This window comes from Cyanistes caeruleus, chromosome Z, assembly GCF_971803275.1.
Source record: "Cyanistes caeruleus chromosome Z, bCyaCae1.hap1.1, whole genome shotgun sequence".
Taxonomy (NCBI): Eukaryota; Metazoa; Chordata; class Aves; order Passeriformes; family Paridae; genus Cyanistes; species Cyanistes caeruleus.
The window spans coordinates 15817949-15838494 of record NC_141732.1 but is presented as its reverse complement, the minus strand read 5'-3'; the positions used below and the strand labels follow the sequence as shown (position 1 = coordinate 15838494).

Sequence of the window (20546 nt, the reverse complement as noted above, 5' to 3'; positions counted from 1 at the left end):
CTGTAGATATTAGGTATATTAAATATCCTTGAGGTCTAAAGAAAAAAAAAAAAAAGGCAGAATTTTTCTTCTCTTTCCTTTCACTCTATTTTCCAGAGAACTCTATTCATCACATACACTTTGCTAATGTCAAATTTTTTTTTTAAGCCCAGGAGATTTAAATTCCCTTTTTAAGTGGATATTAGACTATATTGAATATATATGAATATGAACCAGCTTAACTGACATGGCAGTCATGTTCATTGGAACTGTCAATCATTATTTTCTTATAGAAATTTGACACTGGATAGGAGATTTTTGTATTGCTTTCACAGAAGAGAGGTAGAGACCTGCGACTGAAGAGGCAGAGACCTGTGACTGAAAACTCTGACAAAAGGAAGGATGAGTGATCATCATTAATGAGCATGTTCTTTGGTGGTGCCTATTCTGTGAGATCTATATTAAACTGTCAAACATTCAAAAATACAGTTATTGATCTAAGGATATTGATATCAATTTTTTTTCACTTATTTGTACTCTAGTGCCACTAGCTTATTAAATTAAAAGTTAAACATGCATTTCAAGATATTAGGCTGCATTGTGGAAAGAGCATGTAATTCATTACTTATCTTTCATAAGAACTAAATGGTCTTCATGATTTATGATGACTGTCATTCACTGTCTTAGAACTACTAATTACCCTATAGAATTAATTATAAATTTACCTGAATATAAGGCAATTTAGTGAATTCTGGAAGGTTAGATGTAGTCAAGAGTGCTTAAATCCACTGCTTATCTAAGGCTGACTTTGCTGCATGTTTAACTGAAGTAACACTCTCACAAAATCACAGAAGCCAAAGCTTGAAGAATTAGCCTTTAAATACTGCAGCTTGAGGTAATTTCCTAGAAGAGCTGACATAATTAAAAATAATAGAGTTTATTTGAGTAAGTTTTATCCGTCATCTGCTCTCAAGCAATGTGTTTTATATCTCTTCCCTGTTACATCTCATCTCTAGATTGTTACACTTATGTTATTTTTTTATGTCTCCTGTAATTCTTGTCTTTGTTCCCATATTCTATCCTTTCTATTAAGAGATGTTAGGAGAGGACCTCTCCACCAGCTGTCCAGGATAGGACCTCTCCTGCTTGTGCTGGGCCCAGCCAGTGCCCCAGGACATGAGATCTCTGACCAGGCTTAGGGATGCAGCTGCTGCTTTTCCATTTACCAAACACCTGTTTCAGAGAAACAGACACACATACAAATGGGACACTGACACTGCTGGTCAGAGAGATTGGCACAGATTCAAAAAGTCATTGCCTTTTGAAGCACCTGCACAAAGAACTCAAGTAAAATGTAAGCACAGACAGTGAAATTTTGTCTTCCCTTTTCTGGATCCTGGGACATCTCCTCTACTTCTACTCAATATCTGTTCCATCTTGTCCCAAGCTTGTTAAAAAATGTTATGTGCAACAGGGTGCTCTGGTAGCCAGGAGGGCTGACCTTGAACACGTCGGGCCACGCATTGCCAGTCGAGTGAAGGAAGAGATTGTGTCACTCTCCTCTGCGCTGGTGTGGCCTCACTTTGAGTGCGGGGGACAGTTTTGGGCACTGCACTATATTAAATAAATCATACTATTAGGATGTGTGCAGAGTAAGGAGACCAAGGTGATGGAAGCAGCCGAGAAGAGGTTAGTGAGAGATAACCCCATAGCAGACAATTTCCTCAGGGTAGGGTAGCAGAGGGACAAACACTATCCTCTTCTCTGTGCTGACCCAAAACAAGACCCAAGGGAATGCCATGAAGTTGTGTCAGGGTGATTTCAATTGGGTACTAGGAAAAAAGTTTTTGACCCACAGAGTGGCTGGGCACAGGCTCCCCAGGGAAGTGCTCACAGCAACAAGCCTGACAGAGTTCAAGAAGTGTTTGGGTAATTGTCTCAGGCCTGTGGTGTGATTCTTGGGGTGTCTTATTGTAATAAATGGAATTGATTAGTGTTAACTAAATGGTAACTGTTATTAAGGTTATTAGAAGCAATCAAAAGAATCAGTGTTCCAAGAGAGATGCACCCCTTTACAGATGGTACATGTTAAAACTGAGGAACAGGATGTAGTTTGGGTGATGCCCCAAGATGAAAACAGCCTTGAGATGGACAAATTTAGGCACTGGGCCTAAAAATCAGTAAATATCAGACTAATGAGTAGACTCACATAACACAATGCTTTGTACGCGGGCGCAAACCTGTAAGGTTATCCAAGGGACAACAAGGAAAAGGAGAAGCTTTTGCCAAAAGACCACCAAAAGAAGACTGAAGACCCCCTAACAACAAGTGAAGCATGCACCATGAAGAATAGTGAGGTAAAGCCAGAAAAATTGTAACTAAGAGGAAACTTATGGGAAACATTCATGAATATGTATAAGCATACAGCTTATAAGGTTAGCTTGTAGTGCTTTGTTTTGTACGTGAGGCAGGGTGGGAAGCCTCCGCACCCCGGTCAGTTTTGCTTATGCTTTAATCATACTGAATTCCTGGCAAATTCTATCTATCAGTTGTAATTTTTTTACTAAACTGTATTCTTTTCCTGAACTGTATTCTTTTATACCAAATTACTATTTGCCACAGCAACAGAGGTGGGAAGGGTGCTGCAACTCCCGCGGCAGAATCCACTGTCAGATTGCCTGGGGCACAGACACGTCCTCTGCTCGGCGAGTAATTTCAGCTCAGCTCAGCGGCAGCGTGCAGACGACATGGAAGGAGAGAGCAGAGCACTGTGTGGCATTCTGCTGAGAATAAGCCTTTATTCCAGCTATGCTCTCGCGAAGGGAGCTGGTGACAGCTGCTCTAGAACAGGGGAAAACCTGGGGTATTTATAGGGTTGGAGAGGGGCGGGAAACCGGGATACAAGTATCGGCGTGGGATGGCAGGGGAGAACACCAATGGAGTCTAACAGTTTAACATAACTAACTCAAAGATTTCTGGGAGTGTTACTTTTCTCTCTCTTACAGAAAGTATCTTGCCTCCAGGGGAGGGCCAGGATCTCTGAATCAGTGGGTTACCTGGGCCCCACAACTATTCAATTTACTGAATTGTATTCCTTTACATTGAAAAGACTTGGCTGCAGGAGGGTTTTTGGCATTTCAACTCTCCCAGCTGGGGGAAGAAAAAAAGAGAAGAAGTTAGTACTGAGGAACGAGAAATGCCAAAACCTCTCGGTGAAGACACCTGCCCAAGTTCACTCTAACTGTAGGTGATTAATCCCTTGCATAAAGCAACATTCTTCCAAGGGGGCAGGATTTTAGCTTTGGTGAAAATGCTGACAAAATTGCTGCCCGTTCCCGTTGCTTCTTCTATCTCCAAAGAAAGAGAAATGTGCCAAATCTGCCGAAGACAGGCAGAGACAGTGAGAAAGAAGCAGCCAGCTGGCTGGAAAAGGGGCAAAAAAGAATGTCTTCAATTTCATCATTTCCCCTTCTCCCATTGGACCTGTCTGCTTTGAAGTGGGCAACTCTGTTTGCAACCCCAACCAAAACAGCAAAGCTACTCAGTCTAGTATCTCTTCTCTCCCTTCAGCTAGGCAGAACACAGAAGGATTTTACTTGTCCTGGGCAAGCCGGAAGAATTTCCCATGAGATTCCTCTCTTTGGACCCCTTTCTGAAAGCTCCTGAGCTTGCAGTGGCAGTTTGGTGTTGCGCTGCAAAGCGATGGCAGGGCGCCGGCTGCAGGCAGAGAACGAAAGGCTTTGCCCCGCGCCCTGCCGGGCCGTGTCCGGCCAGCCCCCGGAGCCGCCGCGCTGTGCCCGCAGCCCCGGCTCTGCCGCGCTCGTCCCCGCCGAGTCCGGCCCGTGCCGGGGCCGGGCCTGGCGCGCGCGGGGCCGAGCGCAGCGCTCCCCTTCAGGCCGCGCGCTGCCAGTGCGGCTGAGGCCGTTGCGCCGCGGCCGTTGTGGCAAACAGTCGTCGATCGGCGCCATGGCGGAGCTGCCGCTCCCCGCCGGGCTCAATGCCAGAACCTTCCCCGCCAAGCTGTGGCGCCTGGTGAACAGCCCCCGCGTCCTCTCCGTGCGCTGGGACAGCCAGGCCCAGGGGCTGCTCATTGACCGCTCGCTCTTCGAGCGGGAGCTTCTCAGCCCGGGCGGCGACCAGGGGCCAGCCCCGCACACCTTCAGAGCCACGCGGTTCCTCAGCTTCGTGCGCCAGCTCTACCGCTACGGCTTCCGCAAGGTGCCGGGCCGGGCCGGCGCGGCTGCGCCGGGTGATGCCGGGGCGTGGCTCCACTACACAAACCCCTGGTTTCGCCGCGACCGCCCCGAGCTCCTGCTCCGCATCGAGCGCCGGAGCGCGGCCAACAGGCAGCGGCCGGCGGCGGGCGGGGACAGGAGCAGGTGCTCCCGGCAGCTGCCGAGGGCGCGGCCGCTGCCGGACGGGCGGGAGAGACGCAGCCGCTTCAAGGCGCTCCCCAAGGAGCGGCCGCCGCTGCCGCCCAGGCCCCTGCCCAGTGGCTTCCTCCTGCTGCACAGGGAGCGGACGCTGCCGGACTGGCGGGAGCTGCGCAGGCCCCGGCCCGGCCGCTTCCAGCAGCCCCCCAAGGAGCGGCCGCTGCTCACCCGGCGCCCGCCCTGCGGCTTCCACCTGCTGCACAGGGACCGGCCGGGGCCGGCCCGCTGCGAGGGGCCGAGCCGTTTCCAGGAGCTCTACGGGGAGCGGCCGCTGCCCGCCGAGCGGGAGCTGCTCCGAATCCCGCCCTGCGACTTGCTCGGGCTCCACGGGGAGCGGCCGCTGTTTCTCGGCCGGGAGGGGCCCCCCAGCCACTTCCAGGAGCTCTGTGGGGAGCAGCTGCCTCCGGCCGACCGGGAGGTGGTCAGGATCCAGCCCTGCAGCTTCCAGCAGCTCCACAGGGAGCAGCAGCCCCCAGCCTACAACCCACCAGGTAGGAAAAGAATTCTAGCCTTGCTTTTCCAAAAGGTCCTGAAAATTGGCGGTTGGAAGTATTTTCCCATAATGCTGTGTCATTCTGAGACAGAAAATGTTAAGCCTGCTAGCAAGGGGGTTCTAGAAGGCGAAAAGATTCTCTGCCTAGTTTTCCTTTGAATGTGTTGCATCCAAGGCAGCAGCAGAGCTCTGCATCCCAAAGCCACATTCTGGAGCCTGACCACAAGGTGTTTGGATTCTTGCAGCCACTCCAGGCAATTCAGCCTCCAGTGCTCCACCTGGCAGTGCCGCCTGTGCAGCAGCATCAACGGCCTCAGCAGAGAGCGCGCTTAAGGAAGAGGAATCTCCACCGCTGGATCTTGGCCTTGCTGTGGAGAAAATGATTCGGGAGATCAGGAGATCCCTGTCTGAGAAGTCTCCCTCTGCTCAGGTAACCCCACTGGATGGGAATAAAAGGGGCTGGACCGAGAGCTTTTTAACACTGTTCCGTGGCTCAGAAGCAAAAGCTGCTTCAGTTGAATGTGTCTCTCTCTCTTAATGTGCAGACCCAGTGCCTGCAGTACATTTATGCTTGAGGAAGGGCAGACTCAGGGTGGGGAGTGGGATTTTTTGGATTTACCATTATCTTATGCTCAAATGGGATGTCTTTTGTGATGATGTAAATTCACACATAGCAGTGTTCAAAACATTTTATTCCACAATAATAGGAAACATGGCAGGCTCTGAACCATTTAGGATTCTGATGGATGGGCTACTGCAGAAGGGATGCATATTCTGCAACTGGTCCTAGTAAGAATATCTTTCTGTCTGAGCAACATTTGCAGGTGCTTAATCTTGAGCATTTACTTCCTTGGTGGAATAAAAGTATTTGGTTGTCTTCTGAGTGGTTTGGTTTTTGGGTTTTTTTTGCTACTCTCTAGACTCAGAGATTTTTGCCAGTGGAAAATTTGATTCTGGAAATACCCTAGGTCCATAAACGTTTGCCGGGGTCATACATATGGGGCAGCAGCAGCAGAGGGCTCCAAAGAGCACCACCTTGTGATGGATTGTCTGAGTGCTTGGGTGGGGTAGTGAGACTCCCAGCCAGAAATGTGTGCTTTGTGTGTGGCTTTGCAGCACACAGCCCTGGGCAGTGCTGGGAGCGAGCTCTGCCCTTACTGACAGCTGTGTTGGCAACAAGGAGAGCCCCTGGCTTTCTGCTGGCTGATTTCTTACAGCTCATGGGGTAAGTCAGGGTCAGAGCATGAGGGCACATCACCTCATTTGGTGTCTTCTGGTTTTCTGCATTCATATTTTGCCTCAGAGGTCATTTTGTAAAAGCTTCCATTTAGCCTTGGCCATGGAATCCTGAATTTAAAAGATTTATCATGTGAACTGTGTGCTGAGTGTTCCTCCCCAGCCTCTGCTCCACGTCCTTTGGGAGTGGAGAAGGGTTATTGTAGCCCTGATGTGATTCCAAGAAAATATTGAGTGATCTTTGGGTTTCTTTCTTTCTGCTTTTCTTTCAAGGGGAATATTCATGTTGCCTCTGAGTCCTCAGGAAGGGAACCCATGAACGAGGCTGCAGCAGAGGAAGATTCATCTGGCACCAAGAACTGCGATGACAGTTGCCCAGAGCCTGAGGAGCCTGGTAAGGAGAGAGCCCACATTGGTTTGAGCCCCATTGGCCCATGGCTGCTTTGAGCCTGTCCCTGACAGGAAGGGAGATCAGAAGAGCTGAGTTCTTGTCGGCAGGGTCCGTGCTTCCTGGTGCCTTTAGTTCAAGTCCTGCACTGGCACAAGTTCCCCGAGCCTGCCCTCCACACTTTTCCAGAGGCTCTGACACTGAGTCCTGTGCTGTGACAAGAGAGCCAAGAATAAACCTGACCTTGTGGGAGCTGCGTCACCAAGCTGGGTGTCCCAGTTTTGTGCTGAAGCCATGGATCAATTTTCTGCAGGGTGACAGGGGAAGCTGGGCTGAGCACTTCTTGAAGGAACAGGGGGGAAAAAAAGAGTGCAAAATGAGGGCAGAAGTCGAAATCACTGACTGTAGTACCAGTTTGCTGGAATCTGTCCTGAGACAGAAGAGAAACAAAGAGAGCAGAACATCAGAGGCCAGTTAATTGAAAAATGACAAATCTGGTAACACAAGGAAAAGCCTGAGTGACCCCAGATTAGTGAGACTAAGAGGAGAGAGGAAGCCCTTTGGATCCAATCCTTGGCCAAGTCGGTGCAGCCTGCAGGCCTTGTAGGGAGCTCTTTCCCTACCAGCTTGTCCTGTCAGAGCTGATGGTCAAGTTGGAGCAGGTACTGCTCACTGTAGAGGGCAGTCTGTAGATCTGACATCACGGAGCTGGTTCATGATTCAGCTCACAGCACCCTTCAGCCTCAGCCACTGCAGCGTGGCCTGAGGTCTTTCTGTCAGCACGGAGGAAAAAAACAAGTCAGGGCTTCTTTGTGGGAGAGGGGACCGTCTTCTGTTTCAGGCTCTCGTGGGTGCCATTTGCACTGTGGGTGCCGAGACTTTATTGAGATACTTGAACGCTTCACACAGTTTTGGAAACTTGGAAGGATCCCTGTTCTTTAAAGAGCAGGCTTCAAATTCCCAAGGGAGAGTCTGCCTTTCAGACCATCTTCTCCAGTCCCTGACAGGACAATTGCTGCCCAAGGCAAACAGGGCCCCAGCCACAGGAGCCAGTATTGACTCAGTGTTCCCTTTGCTTCCCAGATGCCATCTGAGGGATGTCTCCCGGAGGGCTGTCCTGCACGGCAGGAAGAGACAGAGGGAGGGCCTGTGACCATCAGGCAGGTAGAATCCCTCTGTTCTACATGTATAGATTTCTATAGTTTTATTAAGTAATTCTTATAGTTATGTTTATCGATTTTAATGTTCTGTTTCTATAGATTGAATTCTTTTATATATTTATATATAATATAGATTATAATTATATATGAGATCTCTATTTAGTGATCTGCATAGTTAAGGGTAGATAAATCTAGTTATAGATGTGATATATATTTTTATATGGAATTACATTTATAGATTTTCTAATTTAAATTTATATATGTCTAGAGTAAAATTAATATACATATATACACATACTTAAAATTCTATTTATAAATGCAGATAGTTATATTTGAAGAGAAATATAGATGTTCAGAGGGCTAGGTTTATGTTTGTGTAGCCTTAGGCTGCATTTTAACCTCTTTCTGCCCTCGGCTGCCTTTTTCACCTCTTGATTTTTCCCCTGTGCCCCCTCTGTCCCCTGTTCCTGTGCTGGGTCCGAGCTGGGGCCGGGCCAGGTGGAGCAGCAGTTCCAGCCCCGGCTGTCCCTGGAGCGGTGGGAGCTGCCGGTGGCCCCAGGCACTGTCCCCTGAGGAGCTGCTGAGGGACGGTGAGACTGAGGGGGCTGAGGAGGCGGTGACGCTGAAGGGACGGTGACCTTGAGCTGCTGGGGGCACTGAGGGCTGTGGGGGAGCAGAGGGCGATGGTGGCACTGAGGTGACAGGGAAGTGGCACAGGCAGAGGGAGATGCCAGCTCTGAGGGGACAGAACAGGTCAGAAGGGACTGAGGGGGGTGAGAGAACTGTGAGGGGCTGCAGAAACTGAAGGGGGGGCTGGGAGTTTGCCAAGAGGACGGCGGGGCTGAGGGGATGGAGGGGCCAGCAGGGAGCACAGAGGGGTCAGGGACTGCAGCTCTGCCAGGCCTCGGAACCAATTCCAGAGCCTCTGCTTTTGCCACAGCTGTCCTGAAGACCTTGAGGCCAGCCAGACACTGCCAGGAGCCAGCAGGGAGAAGCTGAAGGCCAGGAGCGAGAGCAGTGAACAGGGACGTGCTGCTGCCACCTCGAGAGCCTGGGTGAGGCCACAGGGCCGGTGAGGCCGGGCAGGGCTGAGGGTGGCGTGGGCTTTGGCCGTGGGCGCTGCCCGGCTGGGCAGGAGCGGCCCCTGCCCGTGCTGGGGCTGCTCAGCGCTGCTGCCCCGGCCGGCACAGGGGCTGTCCTTGGGCAAGGCAGCTGTGCCGGCAGGGCCCGGGAGCTGTGCCGGCCTGCCGGGGGATGCAGGACAGTCCCGCCGCGCCTGCGCTCGCCACACGCTGGCCCGCTCGGCCTGCTTGTTCTTTCAGCCCTGCTGGGGAGGCTCTGAGGTTTTCCCTTCCCTGCTGGAAGGGCAGGTGCTGCCAAGGGAAAGGTCCCAATAATGACTTGGTGTTCCCTTTGCCTCCCAGATGTCCCATCTGCTGTCCCTGTCCAGGAGAGCTGCTGTGCACAGGAGCAAGAGACAGAGGGAGAGGCTTTGAAGACGGGAGGGCTGAGTTCCCTCTGTTTAAAGAGGGCATAAAGAGGAATAATTATGCGGATATTTATATATGTATATATGTATATTCCTATTTGTATAGGAATATTTCCTATATATGTTTTTCTATTTATGGATGTATTCTTTGTACATATGTATGGATCTATACACATCCATGTTTATAATTACATATGTGTATATAAGTATACATATATGTTGTTATAGTTGTGTTAAAATCTGTCTTCTATGTATACAGTTGTGTGGGTATCTATTTCTGTTGATGCAATTATAGTGCTTTGCCTCTTTAAATAGGTATATTGGTATTTGCATAGGTAGATATGTGTATTTTTATATTTTTATCTGTGAATTGACATTTCTATGTGGAATTATATATGTATCCAGATGTATAGGTGTACATTTCTACTGATGCAGTTGTATGGATATCTAGCTTGATATTTTTATACTTATAAAAATTTATAATTTTTTTATATAGGTCTGTTTTATATATATATGTTTATTTATATTGTATGTAATATTTAATCCATATGTACTTCTGTAGATAGTTATAGTTATACACATTTATATGTATTTGTGTATAGCTGTGTATTTAGTTCCATTTAAATGTGTATGGAGTGGTAGAGTTGTATAGTTCTGTCAGCTGTGATCACTATTTGTACAATGTTATTTAGAAAGGGAAAGCATATTTTTGTATTTCTATATGGGCCGTATGTTTTTAGTAATAAATTGTTAAACATCTAATTGATTTTTATGTATCGTGAGTTATAGAGGCTGGAAATAAATTATGATTTGTTAATATAATTTAATTTGGTACTTGTATATTTCTATATTCTTGCATAACAATATTTGTATATTTTTACATAGCATTGTTCTAATAATCTAATAAATGCCTTTTTTGACCCTTAACTGAGATTTCTATGGTGTAATGTATTGTCAGCGCAGGTGTAGCCATTTGTAATTGTAAGACGGGTGTCTGCGAGCGAGGGCTCAAGCCTTAACACAGTTACGACAACTGGCATGTTGGACAGGAAAACAGGTAAATATTACATCAAAGGTTTTGTCTGATTTGCTTTTGGACATGAACAGTATTAGACATGCTGTTTTGCAGAATAGAGTTGCTATTGATTTTTTATGAGCACAGGGCCATGGCTGTGAGGACCTTGATAGGATGTGTTGCATGAATCTTTCTGAACATTCAGTGTCTATTCATGCTCATCTTCGACAATTACAATAAAATATGAAAAAATTAACCGTGGAAACAAATCCATTGGACGAATGGTTTCAATGCCTAGGTCTCACAGGATAGTTAAAACATTTGGCACAAATGGCAATTATTGTTATATTGATCATTGTGATTATACTATTGTTTATTCCTTGCTTGCTGCAATGTTTGCAAAACATGATCAAGAAGGCAGCTACTTCTGCAGTTTTTTTATAAAAAGAAAACAGGGAATTATAGAGGAATGGCTAGCTAGCAAAGGTCATGTTCCCATGCAGCAGTTAGCTGGGAAGAAGTTAAACAACAATAGAGTGTAGTTGGTGTGAGATGTTGCAAAGTCAGAAAGACCTTAGTGATAGCTGTTAACTGAGAACAGGATGCTGTGATCAGAAGAATGTGAATTCAGCATAGATGAGCGATCGCAGGAATGTGGAACTAGGTGGAGTTGACCTTAAATGAAACATCCAAGAATGAGCTTGCTTTTGCACTATGTATGAGCCTAATTATTGATGCTATATAAGTGGTTTTAGAGTTACCAATAAATGAGACTTGCTGATCACTCATATTGATTGCTGTTTTTCTCCCGCCGAACTCATCAGAGTTGTACATTAGAAGTTAAACTGCTGTCAGTTTTAGTCATTCTTCTGACATTTGTGTCAATAATCCAGAGTCCAGTTGTCAGGAATATTTGTTTTTCTTTCTGGCATGGTAGTTAAACCATTGGTACCAATGAGAAATTGCATTCAACCACAAACAAAATATATATTTTGTAGTGTATCTTGTATTACATTTGTGCAACGTGTGATAATATTGCTTAAATGTAATTTCTTACATGTAATTTGCAATAATAATGTTGCTTAAAAATGTAATTTTCAAAATGGTTTGTTTTGCATAACCTGTCTGACAAAGATATAATACTATATAATATATATATAATACTATATAATATATATAATACTATATAAACTATTTTGTTTTGAGTATGTGTCCAGGGGTGACTTTATGATACTGGTATCCTCAATCGCCTGTTTTATGTTATATATTAAGTTCTGCACCTTTAAGACTGGCTCTGAAAGTGAAAGAGGAGAAGAAGTGCGCAGTTTTTGTTGAAAGAAAACATCACTCCCCCACATCCTGCTGCTGGACTGTGGTGTCTGCAGCATGGAGAGATAGCAGGACAGAGCTTCTCTTCAGCTTTTAGTTTGTTTTAGCTAGCTGAAGTAGAGGAGTTCCCTAGACTTTTTTCTTTTTCCTTGGATCTGTTCAAACCTGCTCTGGACTGAAAAACCCTCAGACAAATCCCAGGAGCTCACACTTGTGGCCCACCAGGGCCTGGGCCTCGGCATTTTCTGGCGCCGGAGGGACTGATAAGAACCTGAGCGAGCTGAGCTGCACCACATGAAAAGGACTTTTCTTCTGAGATTTGCCATCTTGTTGAACAGTGAGAGGTTTTATTGTTTAATATTATTCAATTTTCTGTTAAATAAACATTTTTTTCCCACTGCTCTCCAAAGAAATCTCTTTTTTCCCAAACCAGTTAGAGAGAGGAGTAGTTTGAATTTTGCTTTCCTGGGGAACCCCATTTGGAGGTTCTCTCCCAAATTTGCCCTGAACTAGGACAAATACAGTTCTTGGAGCTCAGTGTGGGGCTTGAGAAAGTAGAAAAACCTGTACTGATTACTAATTTGTATTTTGGTTTTATGTACTCTGTATTGAAATAAAGCAGTCAGTAGCCATGTTGTCTAAATGCATAATGTCTCTCAGGGTGGAGGTCTTCATGTAAATCTAGTCCCTAAATTTTTTAAAGCTTTAATATCTTTCTTTTCCCTCTTTTACAGTAGAAGAACACAGATTAGAATAGTTACTGTGCTGGGCTCGCTGATAATTTATAAAAAGTTCATAGAAGTACTGAAGTTTCTGCCAAGTATGTTTGGCTTAGAGTTTATTCTTCTGACCCTGCCTCCCTATCCCATAGCACATTTTGGGGGTTTATTAGTAACTACACCCAGTTTGTCAGAAGAACAAGAGGTGAAGCTTTTCACCCTTTCCTTTCCTTTTTCTCCTTTGAATCTGTTATGTCCCTTTTTGAGAATATCCAGTTTCCCCTGAGTGTTAAGGATATCACTTTCCTAGTATTTCAGCTCTTAAGCTTCCTCCATACTGTCTACAACTTCTCTAGAGTGAGGGCTGTGATATCCAGAAGAATAACGAGACCCCTTCCCCAGAAGTAGACTCAGGTGTAAGAAATACTGAGTAGTGTAGAGACTAAGAGAGAATGAGCTGGACCCTGAAGAAATTTTCTCATGCCCCAGCCTAGGAATTTTCACGTGAACAAATTCAAAACCCAAATGAAGTGAAGAAATATCTAGAATAAAATTACTATGATAATTCTAAAGGAAAAAAAAAAATCTCATTGCAATAAGCTGGGCCCTAGTGTATGCTTATCGCACGCTGCTAGATACTGTAGGGCAGGGAGATAAATCAGCAGCTACCCCAGTCACTCAAGCTGCAGCCGAGCCAGCAACTAAAACAAACAGTGAACCCAAGACAGCAGCCAAACCAGACGGTGAGCCTAAGCCAGTGTCTGTTGCTCCTACCATGAGAAGCATGAAATTCAAAACCAAAACCGATCGGCCAGTAGATGATGATAATGGTGATGCGGGAAAAGGACCCTCAAGAACAGCAACTGACACAAAATCAGAAGGCACTGGTGGGCCCTTCTCCCTGAAGGACCTTCGTGGCCTAAGAAAGGATTACACTTGATGACCTGATGAATCTGTAGTTAATTAGTTAGTCTGTCTGTGGGATGCTGCAGGTGAGGCTACAGTTCTGGACGGCACTGAAGCGAAGCATCTGGGGTCCCTGTCACACGATCCGGTTATCGACCAAGGAATGATGAGGGGGGCTGACCTTATAGTCTCCGGAAATGGGTCCTGAGAAGTGTGGCACAAAAATATCAGTACGCAGACAATCTCTATATACAACAAACTCATTAGAAGATCACAAAACAAAGAATTCAGTTCTTGAGAGAAGTAACAGTAGTAAAGATTGTCATTGTGAATAACTTAAACACTAAAAATCCAGACTTAGTACCATGTACATCCGTGATGTGATGAAAACTTGATCGACTTGGGCCACAAGAATACTTTTCTGCTTTAGCAACGATGAAGCGGGATGACAGAGAAGAGACTGTGCTGGATATGGCGAAGATGCTCCGAGCATACGCAGACACTGTGCATGGCCCTATACAGGCAACAATTGCAGCTGTGAGAACACGTCTGCAGAAATTCAAAGACAAAACAGAAGAAAATCTCAAGAAACTCAGAGAAAACCTTCTTCCAGTCACAGCACAGTACAGACCAGGAGCCGTGGTACTCAACACAGAAGTTCTCCAGATAAAAAGAAAAAAACTATGAGCTAAGCTGTAGCTCTTCCTGCATGACTGTAGAAAAAACATGAAGAGATATGATGGAAAATCTACTGCTGCTCTGGCAAAACAAGTACATAAATAAGCAAGACTCAGAAGAGAAGTTCCACCAAAAAAAAAAAGCCACTCCACTAGCCTGTAGTCAAACTGCAAAATATGATAACAACATGTCTGATCCCTTTGAAAGAACCTCCAAAACAAATACGCACAGAAAAAAAAAAAATAACCAAGCTTAGAGGAGCCCTGCCTCTAACCAGGTAGAGGCTAGGAAAAAACGTGTCTTTTAGACTGTGTCATTTGTTAAGCTGGCACATCAGAACCACAAAAATACGAAGCCTTAATTGACACTGGTGTGCAGTGCACGTTAATCCCATCACGAGATGTGGGGGCAGAATCTGTTCCTATTACTGATGTGGCAGGGGGATCACAAAACTTTAGTAGAAGCTGATGTAAGCCTGAGTGGAAGTGAGTGGAAAACACACCCTGATGTGACTAGCCCAGAGGCCCCATGCATTTTCAGCATAGATTTTCTCCGAAGTGAGTATTTTAAAAACCCAAAGAAACTCAAGTAAGCATTTAAGATAGAAGCTGTAAAGACAGAGAACGTCAAACAATTGAACACCTTGTCTAAGCCAGAGAACCCATCTGCAGTAATGTAGTGGTTTAGATTTGCTAATTTCGTTTCCCAGCCAATGCACCAAATAAATAAAGCAGTAACTAAAAAATTACTAGAAAACTTACTTATTTCTTGCTGTGAGATATGGATTAGAACAAGAGCAAAACAGGCTTAAAACTTAAAAGGAATAAAGAAAGTTTATTAACAAAACTACAAGAATAAGAACACCAGAATAAAACTTCCAGAAAACCCTTTTTTCCCCCACTACCCAACCATTCCCTTGTTTACATGACAACATAGAGACAGAAAACTTTGGAACTTTGGTGTTTAAAATAGTCCCAATTCTTGCTACAGTCTTTTCATCAGTCTTTGTAGAGAGACAGAAGTCTTCTTCTGCCAATTTATGGAGTTTCTCACAAGAAAACTATTTCCTTTATAGCTTTCTATTTTTCTGATGCCAGCTCCCTGGAAATCTGCCATCAGTTCTCTCCTCCCATTTCACATCACTCTGAGGTATGTTATGGGTCAATGAGTCTAGGGATGTCATTTATAAGGATGAGTTATTCAAAGGCAAAAGTTCTCTTCATCTGTCTCTGTGAGCCTCCCTGGAAACAGAAGTTTTCTCTTTGTCTCTCAAGGCCCCAAATCTCAACTATTACTTCTCCCCCCTCTGTTCTAGCACTTCACTGTATCATAATTACTCCACCTTTTGCTCAAAATCCACACTTTGAACACTTTATTCCTCCCAATATACTCTGTCATGAATTAAAGGAGCTTTTTTCAGAACACTGTTGTCCATTTCCAGAGCTTTAACAGAAAAATATTTCAGCTATTAAATCATCATCTTATTCTCTCTTCTCCTTCTAAAACCTGATTCTTTTCTTCACTGTCTTTGATGGCTTTATGATGTCTTCTTCATGTTGACTATCCCTCTCTCTCTCTTCCTTCTCTCTCTCTGGGAAAAGAAGTAATCTCTAAGTCTCATCCAGGTAGTAAAGGAGTTAAAGTCTTGGAAAGCTGCAGATGTTCATGGTGTCATGTTTCAGTCCAGCAGCAGAAACTGCAAACCAAGTCAGGCCAGCCAGCTCCATTCCTCCACCCCACCCCACCTCCCCCCGCCCTCAGCGGCCTTGTCTGGCCTGGAGCTGGGGGGAGGAGGCCGACACAGAGCCTGCTCCCTCGTCAGAAGCCAGAAACCAAAGAGAACAAAAGAGCCCTGGCTTTACATCTTAAGGTGGTGTTCATAAGTTGATCTCACTTCTCAATGGTTAAAACCGCCGCCAATTCTCAGAAATGGCCAATAATTGGTCAGAAAAAAAACCTACCATCAGCCTCCAGCAGCTTCAGCTTCCCCCCAGTTCCCGGAGCTGTCTTAAAGGTAAAGTCACCCCATGACAAGTAAGATACCTGAAAGTAGAAAAACAACTGGTACCAATTGCCACCTCAATGGTGCACTGCCAGCTGTATCAGACAAATCAAAATGCTGTAATCCCCATCCACAAGATGATCCATAAGGTAAAAAACCAAAGAGTAGTCAACAAAAGCCATGTAGATAGTTTGACGCTGCCCACCGCGGCCCTCCACGCCTTGGCTAGCTCTCACTCTGGCCACTGGCAACGCCAGGAGTGGGGAACGGTCTGGGAGTGAGTTTTCCCCAGACCGAACCTTCAGAGCCCTCCGCCGTTAGGCTCTGCGGTTTCGCTATTGTGGGTCTCGGCAAAGGAATGGAGGAGGCTCAGAGCCCCAAATACTTCCCAGGAACCAGGTTTATTGCAGGACAAGGGAGCAGTGACAGGGGAATGGACTGGAAAGGTGAAGGACAAGACAGACTGAGCCCCGAGCACCTCCATGCATCGGGTTTTAAACATAGGCGTGTACAACTCAAGAACCAATCAGGGCATAACGGCGGAGGAGTCGAGGGAGGGGATTACAGTACTAAAGGCCAATAAGGGAATTGCATGGGCATGAGGGGCATGGAGGGTGCTGGAACAAAGGGAATGGTTTACAGTTCAGGAACAAGGGGAGGGGTTTACAAAATTGACAAAAGGGGGCAAAACCATTAAAAAACCATGGGGGGGAATAACAGGAACAAATCAATAAATTGTACAAACGAAATCAACAAACAGACTGCAACAATAGTTAACGCCCGAAGTTCCACCAACCAAAAAGGCCCAGCCCAATCTATACCCCTGCATACAGTAAACAGAAAAAGAGTCCTGGAAGTACATTCACAAGTTTGTTAAAAAAGGCAGTTTAAATCAATTCTACTTCAAGTACAGACAAACCCATTCGTAAAGTTGTCTTTGCTCAGAGACCGAGTTACACATAGTAGGTAATACAGAAAGATAGAAGAACACAATGTGTACCTCAGAGAGATCTGATTGTTAAGTGAGAACCATGAAAGAATTCCCTTGTCTGTATATAATGCATGTGTTGTAAAGTTAAAATATATATTAATTTTAGTAATAAGTTGATGATATGGGGATAAGGAGTGGAATGTCCTGGGGTGACTTTATAATATTAGTATATCCAGTCGCCTGGTTTATGTTTTATATTAAGTTCTGCACCTTTAAGACTGGCCCTGAGAGCAAAGAGGGGGAAGAAGAAGCTGCAGTTTTGTGTTGAATGAAAACATCACTCCCCCACATCCTTCTCCTGGACTGTGGTGTCTGCAGCAGGGACAGACTGCAGGACACAGCTTCTCTTTTACAGTTAGTTAGTTGGTATCTAGCTAAAACAGAGAAATTCCCTAGACTTTTTTATTTTTTTCCTTGGATCTGTTCAAACCTACTCTAGACTATAAAACACCCAGACAAACCCTGGGAGCTCATGCCTCTGGCCCACTAGGGCTTGGGCCTTGGCACTTTCTAGTGCCAGAGAAACTGATAAGAACCTAAGTGAACCAAGCTACACCAAAAAAGAGAAAGACTTTTCTTCTGGGATTTGCCATTCCATTGAACAGTGAGAAGTTTTATTGTTTAATATTATTTAATTTCTGTTAAATATATGGTTTTTTCCACTTCTCTCCAAAGAAATTTCTTTTTTCCCAAACCAGTTAGAGAGAGGAGTCATTTAAATTTTGCTTTCCTGAGAGAACCCCATTTAGAAGTTCTCTCCCAAATTTACCCTAAACTAAAACATATACAGTGTGACATCTTAAAATCCTCATTACTATTTCACAGAACAAAATGAAAAATTCTGTCTAACAGAAAAAATTTAAACAGCTGCTCTTGTTGTTTTGACTACTTCAAGCTAAAAAAATTTCCATTAGTGGTACTTAAAACCAGTTTTTCACCTGGTGTAAGTAAAATAAGGGCAATAGAAATGATACCTAGACAAAATAAAAGCTGAAGAGCAAATTTTTTTAGTTGATGATAAGGGATTTTTAATTAATAGTGTCAGTTATATTTATTGATTGACCTAGGTTCCAAAACAGTGACCTGGTTTGATTTCCAGAAAATAATATAATAAGGAAATCTTCAAAGTAATTTGACTTTGGGCAAAACCAGAATATATTAAAATGATCAAGGATAGAAACAATGAACAAGAGAAAAACATAGCACTATGAAAAATCTTAATATTTTCCAAAAAATGCTAAGTGGAACATGGATGAGAAAATTAACTTTGCATAATAACATTTTAAATATTTGGTTTTAATAATGTGTGCTTGGTCAAGTCTTCAGAGTGATAAATACCCAATTAGAAATGCTATGCTTATTTTGCTATTTGTGACACCTGTGATTTGTGAGCTTAATGAAATGTGAGAATGTATTTATATTGACTATCCATGGATTTTTAAATGGCTGATATAAAAGGCAGTTTAAAGCAACAGGGTTTCCAGCACTTGGAAAGTATCACTCTCCCTGCTGTGGATTGCATGGTGCACAGGAAATTTCTTCTGCAATATAGTACAGACTGGTTGGTTAATTGTACAGACTAAAATGGTTAATAATTTTCAGCAATTTTGCTTCAGTGTATTTTGTGTTTGGTGTGTTTGGTTCAAATCCATTTTAAGGTAGAGCAGGAACAGGAATTTGGGAAGAATTATGAGGGAGCAAATACCATCTCTGTTCTTGGGACTCAGCTTGTGGCCTGGCAGTAAATTCCTAGTGCTATCTAGGGGTGTAGGTCAGCATTATGGGGCCTGTTTTCGGCCAGGTGTCATGGCCATTGTTCCTGCTCCAAACTGGAAAGTGCCTGGGCTGCACTTGTGCATGGAGCTGGGGCTCAGGCTGTGGGTCAGCATGAGTCACCCTGTGTGTCCTGCCCCACAGCTGCTGTGCCTTGGGTAGGTTCTATGACTGATTTATAGGCATCTCACTGTGGGTCTGCGGACCCTTCATTGGCCCCAAGTGCTGGCCTCCAGAATACCCAGACCACCTGAGGGTGAGGGCCATCATCACCTCGGGACCTTCCTATGGATCTGGTGTTTGCCATAGGTCTGAGTATCTCTTTTTAGGGTTGGGACCCTGTGTATGAGCCCACTATGGGTTTGGGACCCCCAAATGCCTGCCCCAGAGAACACCTGGATCACTGGGGAGATGAGGACCAGCAACTCCTAGTTCCAGAGTCCTCACCTGGGGAGTGCTAGGAGGGTTTCTCTGGGTTTGAGCACCCTGCTGTGAGTCTGGGATAACCCCGTGTCCCCCAACGACTGTCCCACAGAATGCATGGCAGGGAGAAGTGGGGTTTGGGGATTAGTAAATAGGAATTTGGTGTGAAAAAGGGGGATTTTACAGGAAAATGAGGCATTTTGTGGTAAAAAGGGGGAGTTTTTCGGGGAAACAGGAAGACCTGCTGGGAGAAAAAGGGGGATTTGCAGGAAAAAAATTGGATTTTATAGAAAAAAAAAAATGGATTTTGAGTGAAAAAAAAAAGGAGTTAGGACAAAAAAAAAATTGGATTAAGAAAGGAGAGTTTTGAGATTTCCGTGGGAGGGGTGGAGAAGAGATGAAGAAGAAGGAAAACTTGGGGAGACTCTTGGAGAGGTTGTGCAGATAACAATTATTCAAGATTGAGTTCCAAAGTGGGACAACACAGGTGGGGTTTTTAGGACCACCTGAGTCCTCAGGCTGTGCCTTCATTGGAAGTACTCAGGAATTGCTCTTCCAGCGGTGACTTGATCTTGGGGATTTTATCCAGGCTGCAGAAACAGGGAAAATGAGAGGAGGGAATAAGGGAGAAATATGGGTGCAGTGAAAAATAGGAAATATGTGCTAAAAAGGGATGAAGTTTAAAATAAAAAAATTACCTGATTCCATTTCATGGTGTGTCATGGGGTGGCTTTACCTTTAAGGTGGTTTTGGGAGCTAAGGAAGTTGAAGCTGCTGGGGACTGATGGGAGTCTTTCCTCCTGACCAAGTATCAGTCATTTCTAAGAACTGACAGCAGTTTTGACCATTAAAAAGTGAAGTCAACTTGTAAACACCCCCTTAAGGTGTACAGTCAAAGCTCTCTTGTCCTCTTTGTTTCCTGGCTGTGAAAGGTAACAGAGCTCCAGCAGGCCTCCTGTTCCATGCCCAGGCCATGCGGCCCGGGCAGGGGCTGGGCTGGGCCCAGCGGCTCCCGGCTGGGAGATGGGGCCTGCGGGGCTTGCCCCGGGCTCTGGCCGGGCCAGGCCGGTCCCTGGCTCGGCTGCAGTTTTTGCTGTGACTGAATTCACCAGAGACTGCCGAGTAAAGAAAGGAAAAAAAAAGCTCTTGACCTGCGGTGTGCTGAGACAGGGATCACACTCTCCAGAGCAGCCATGAAGAATCTTCCATCGCAGACAACTCCAGCTGCTGCTCCAGCAGAGGTCACAGAACCATCTACAAAACCTGGGCAAGATTTTAACCTTTTCCTTACCTTGATGAGACTTGCAGATTAATCCTGTTATCCAGAGAGAGAAAAAGAGAGTGATCAACATGTAAAGAGACGTTATAAACTATCAGAGACAGTAAAGAAAAGAAGCTTCAGAAAAGGTAAAGAAAAAGGAGATGCTTCATAAGCTGAAATATTTTTCTGTTAAAGCTATGGAGATGGGCAATAAGGTCTTGAAAAAAAACTCCTTTAATTCATGACAGAGTATATTGGGAGGAGTGGAGTG

General features: G+C 45.0%; 3 protein-coding genes and 1 long non-coding RNA gene across 4 annotated transcripts in view; 2 read left to right on the top strand and 2 right to left on the bottom strand.

The window, feature by feature from the left end:
- Positions 1-20546, bottom strand: part of LOC111940938 (uncharacterized) — a 776486-nt gene that overhangs the window by 111864 nt on the left and 644076 nt on the right. The window lies entirely within an intron of this gene.
- Positions 1-20546, bottom strand: part of CHD1 (chromodomain helicase DNA binding protein 1) — a 365725-nt gene that overhangs the window by 215909 nt on the left and 129270 nt on the right. The window lies entirely within an intron of this gene.
- On the top strand, positions 3793-7706 carry LOC147648167 (uncharacterized). Its single transcript, XM_086868736.1, has 4 exons — positions 3793-4903; positions 5151-5335; positions 6415-6535; positions 7613-7706. Exons 1-4 carry the CDS (start codon positions 3946-3948, stop codon positions 7621-7623), a joined length of 1275 nt encoding a protein of 424 aa, XP_086724862.1. The 5' UTR covers positions 3793-3945; the 3' UTR covers positions 7624-7706.
- LOC147648166 (uncharacterized) lies at positions 8019-10105 on the top strand. The gene is made up of 3 exons (XR_015280801.1): positions 8019-8279; positions 8630-8744; positions 9114-10105. It is a non-coding gene; the product is annotated as an uncharacterized LOC147648166 (long non-coding RNA).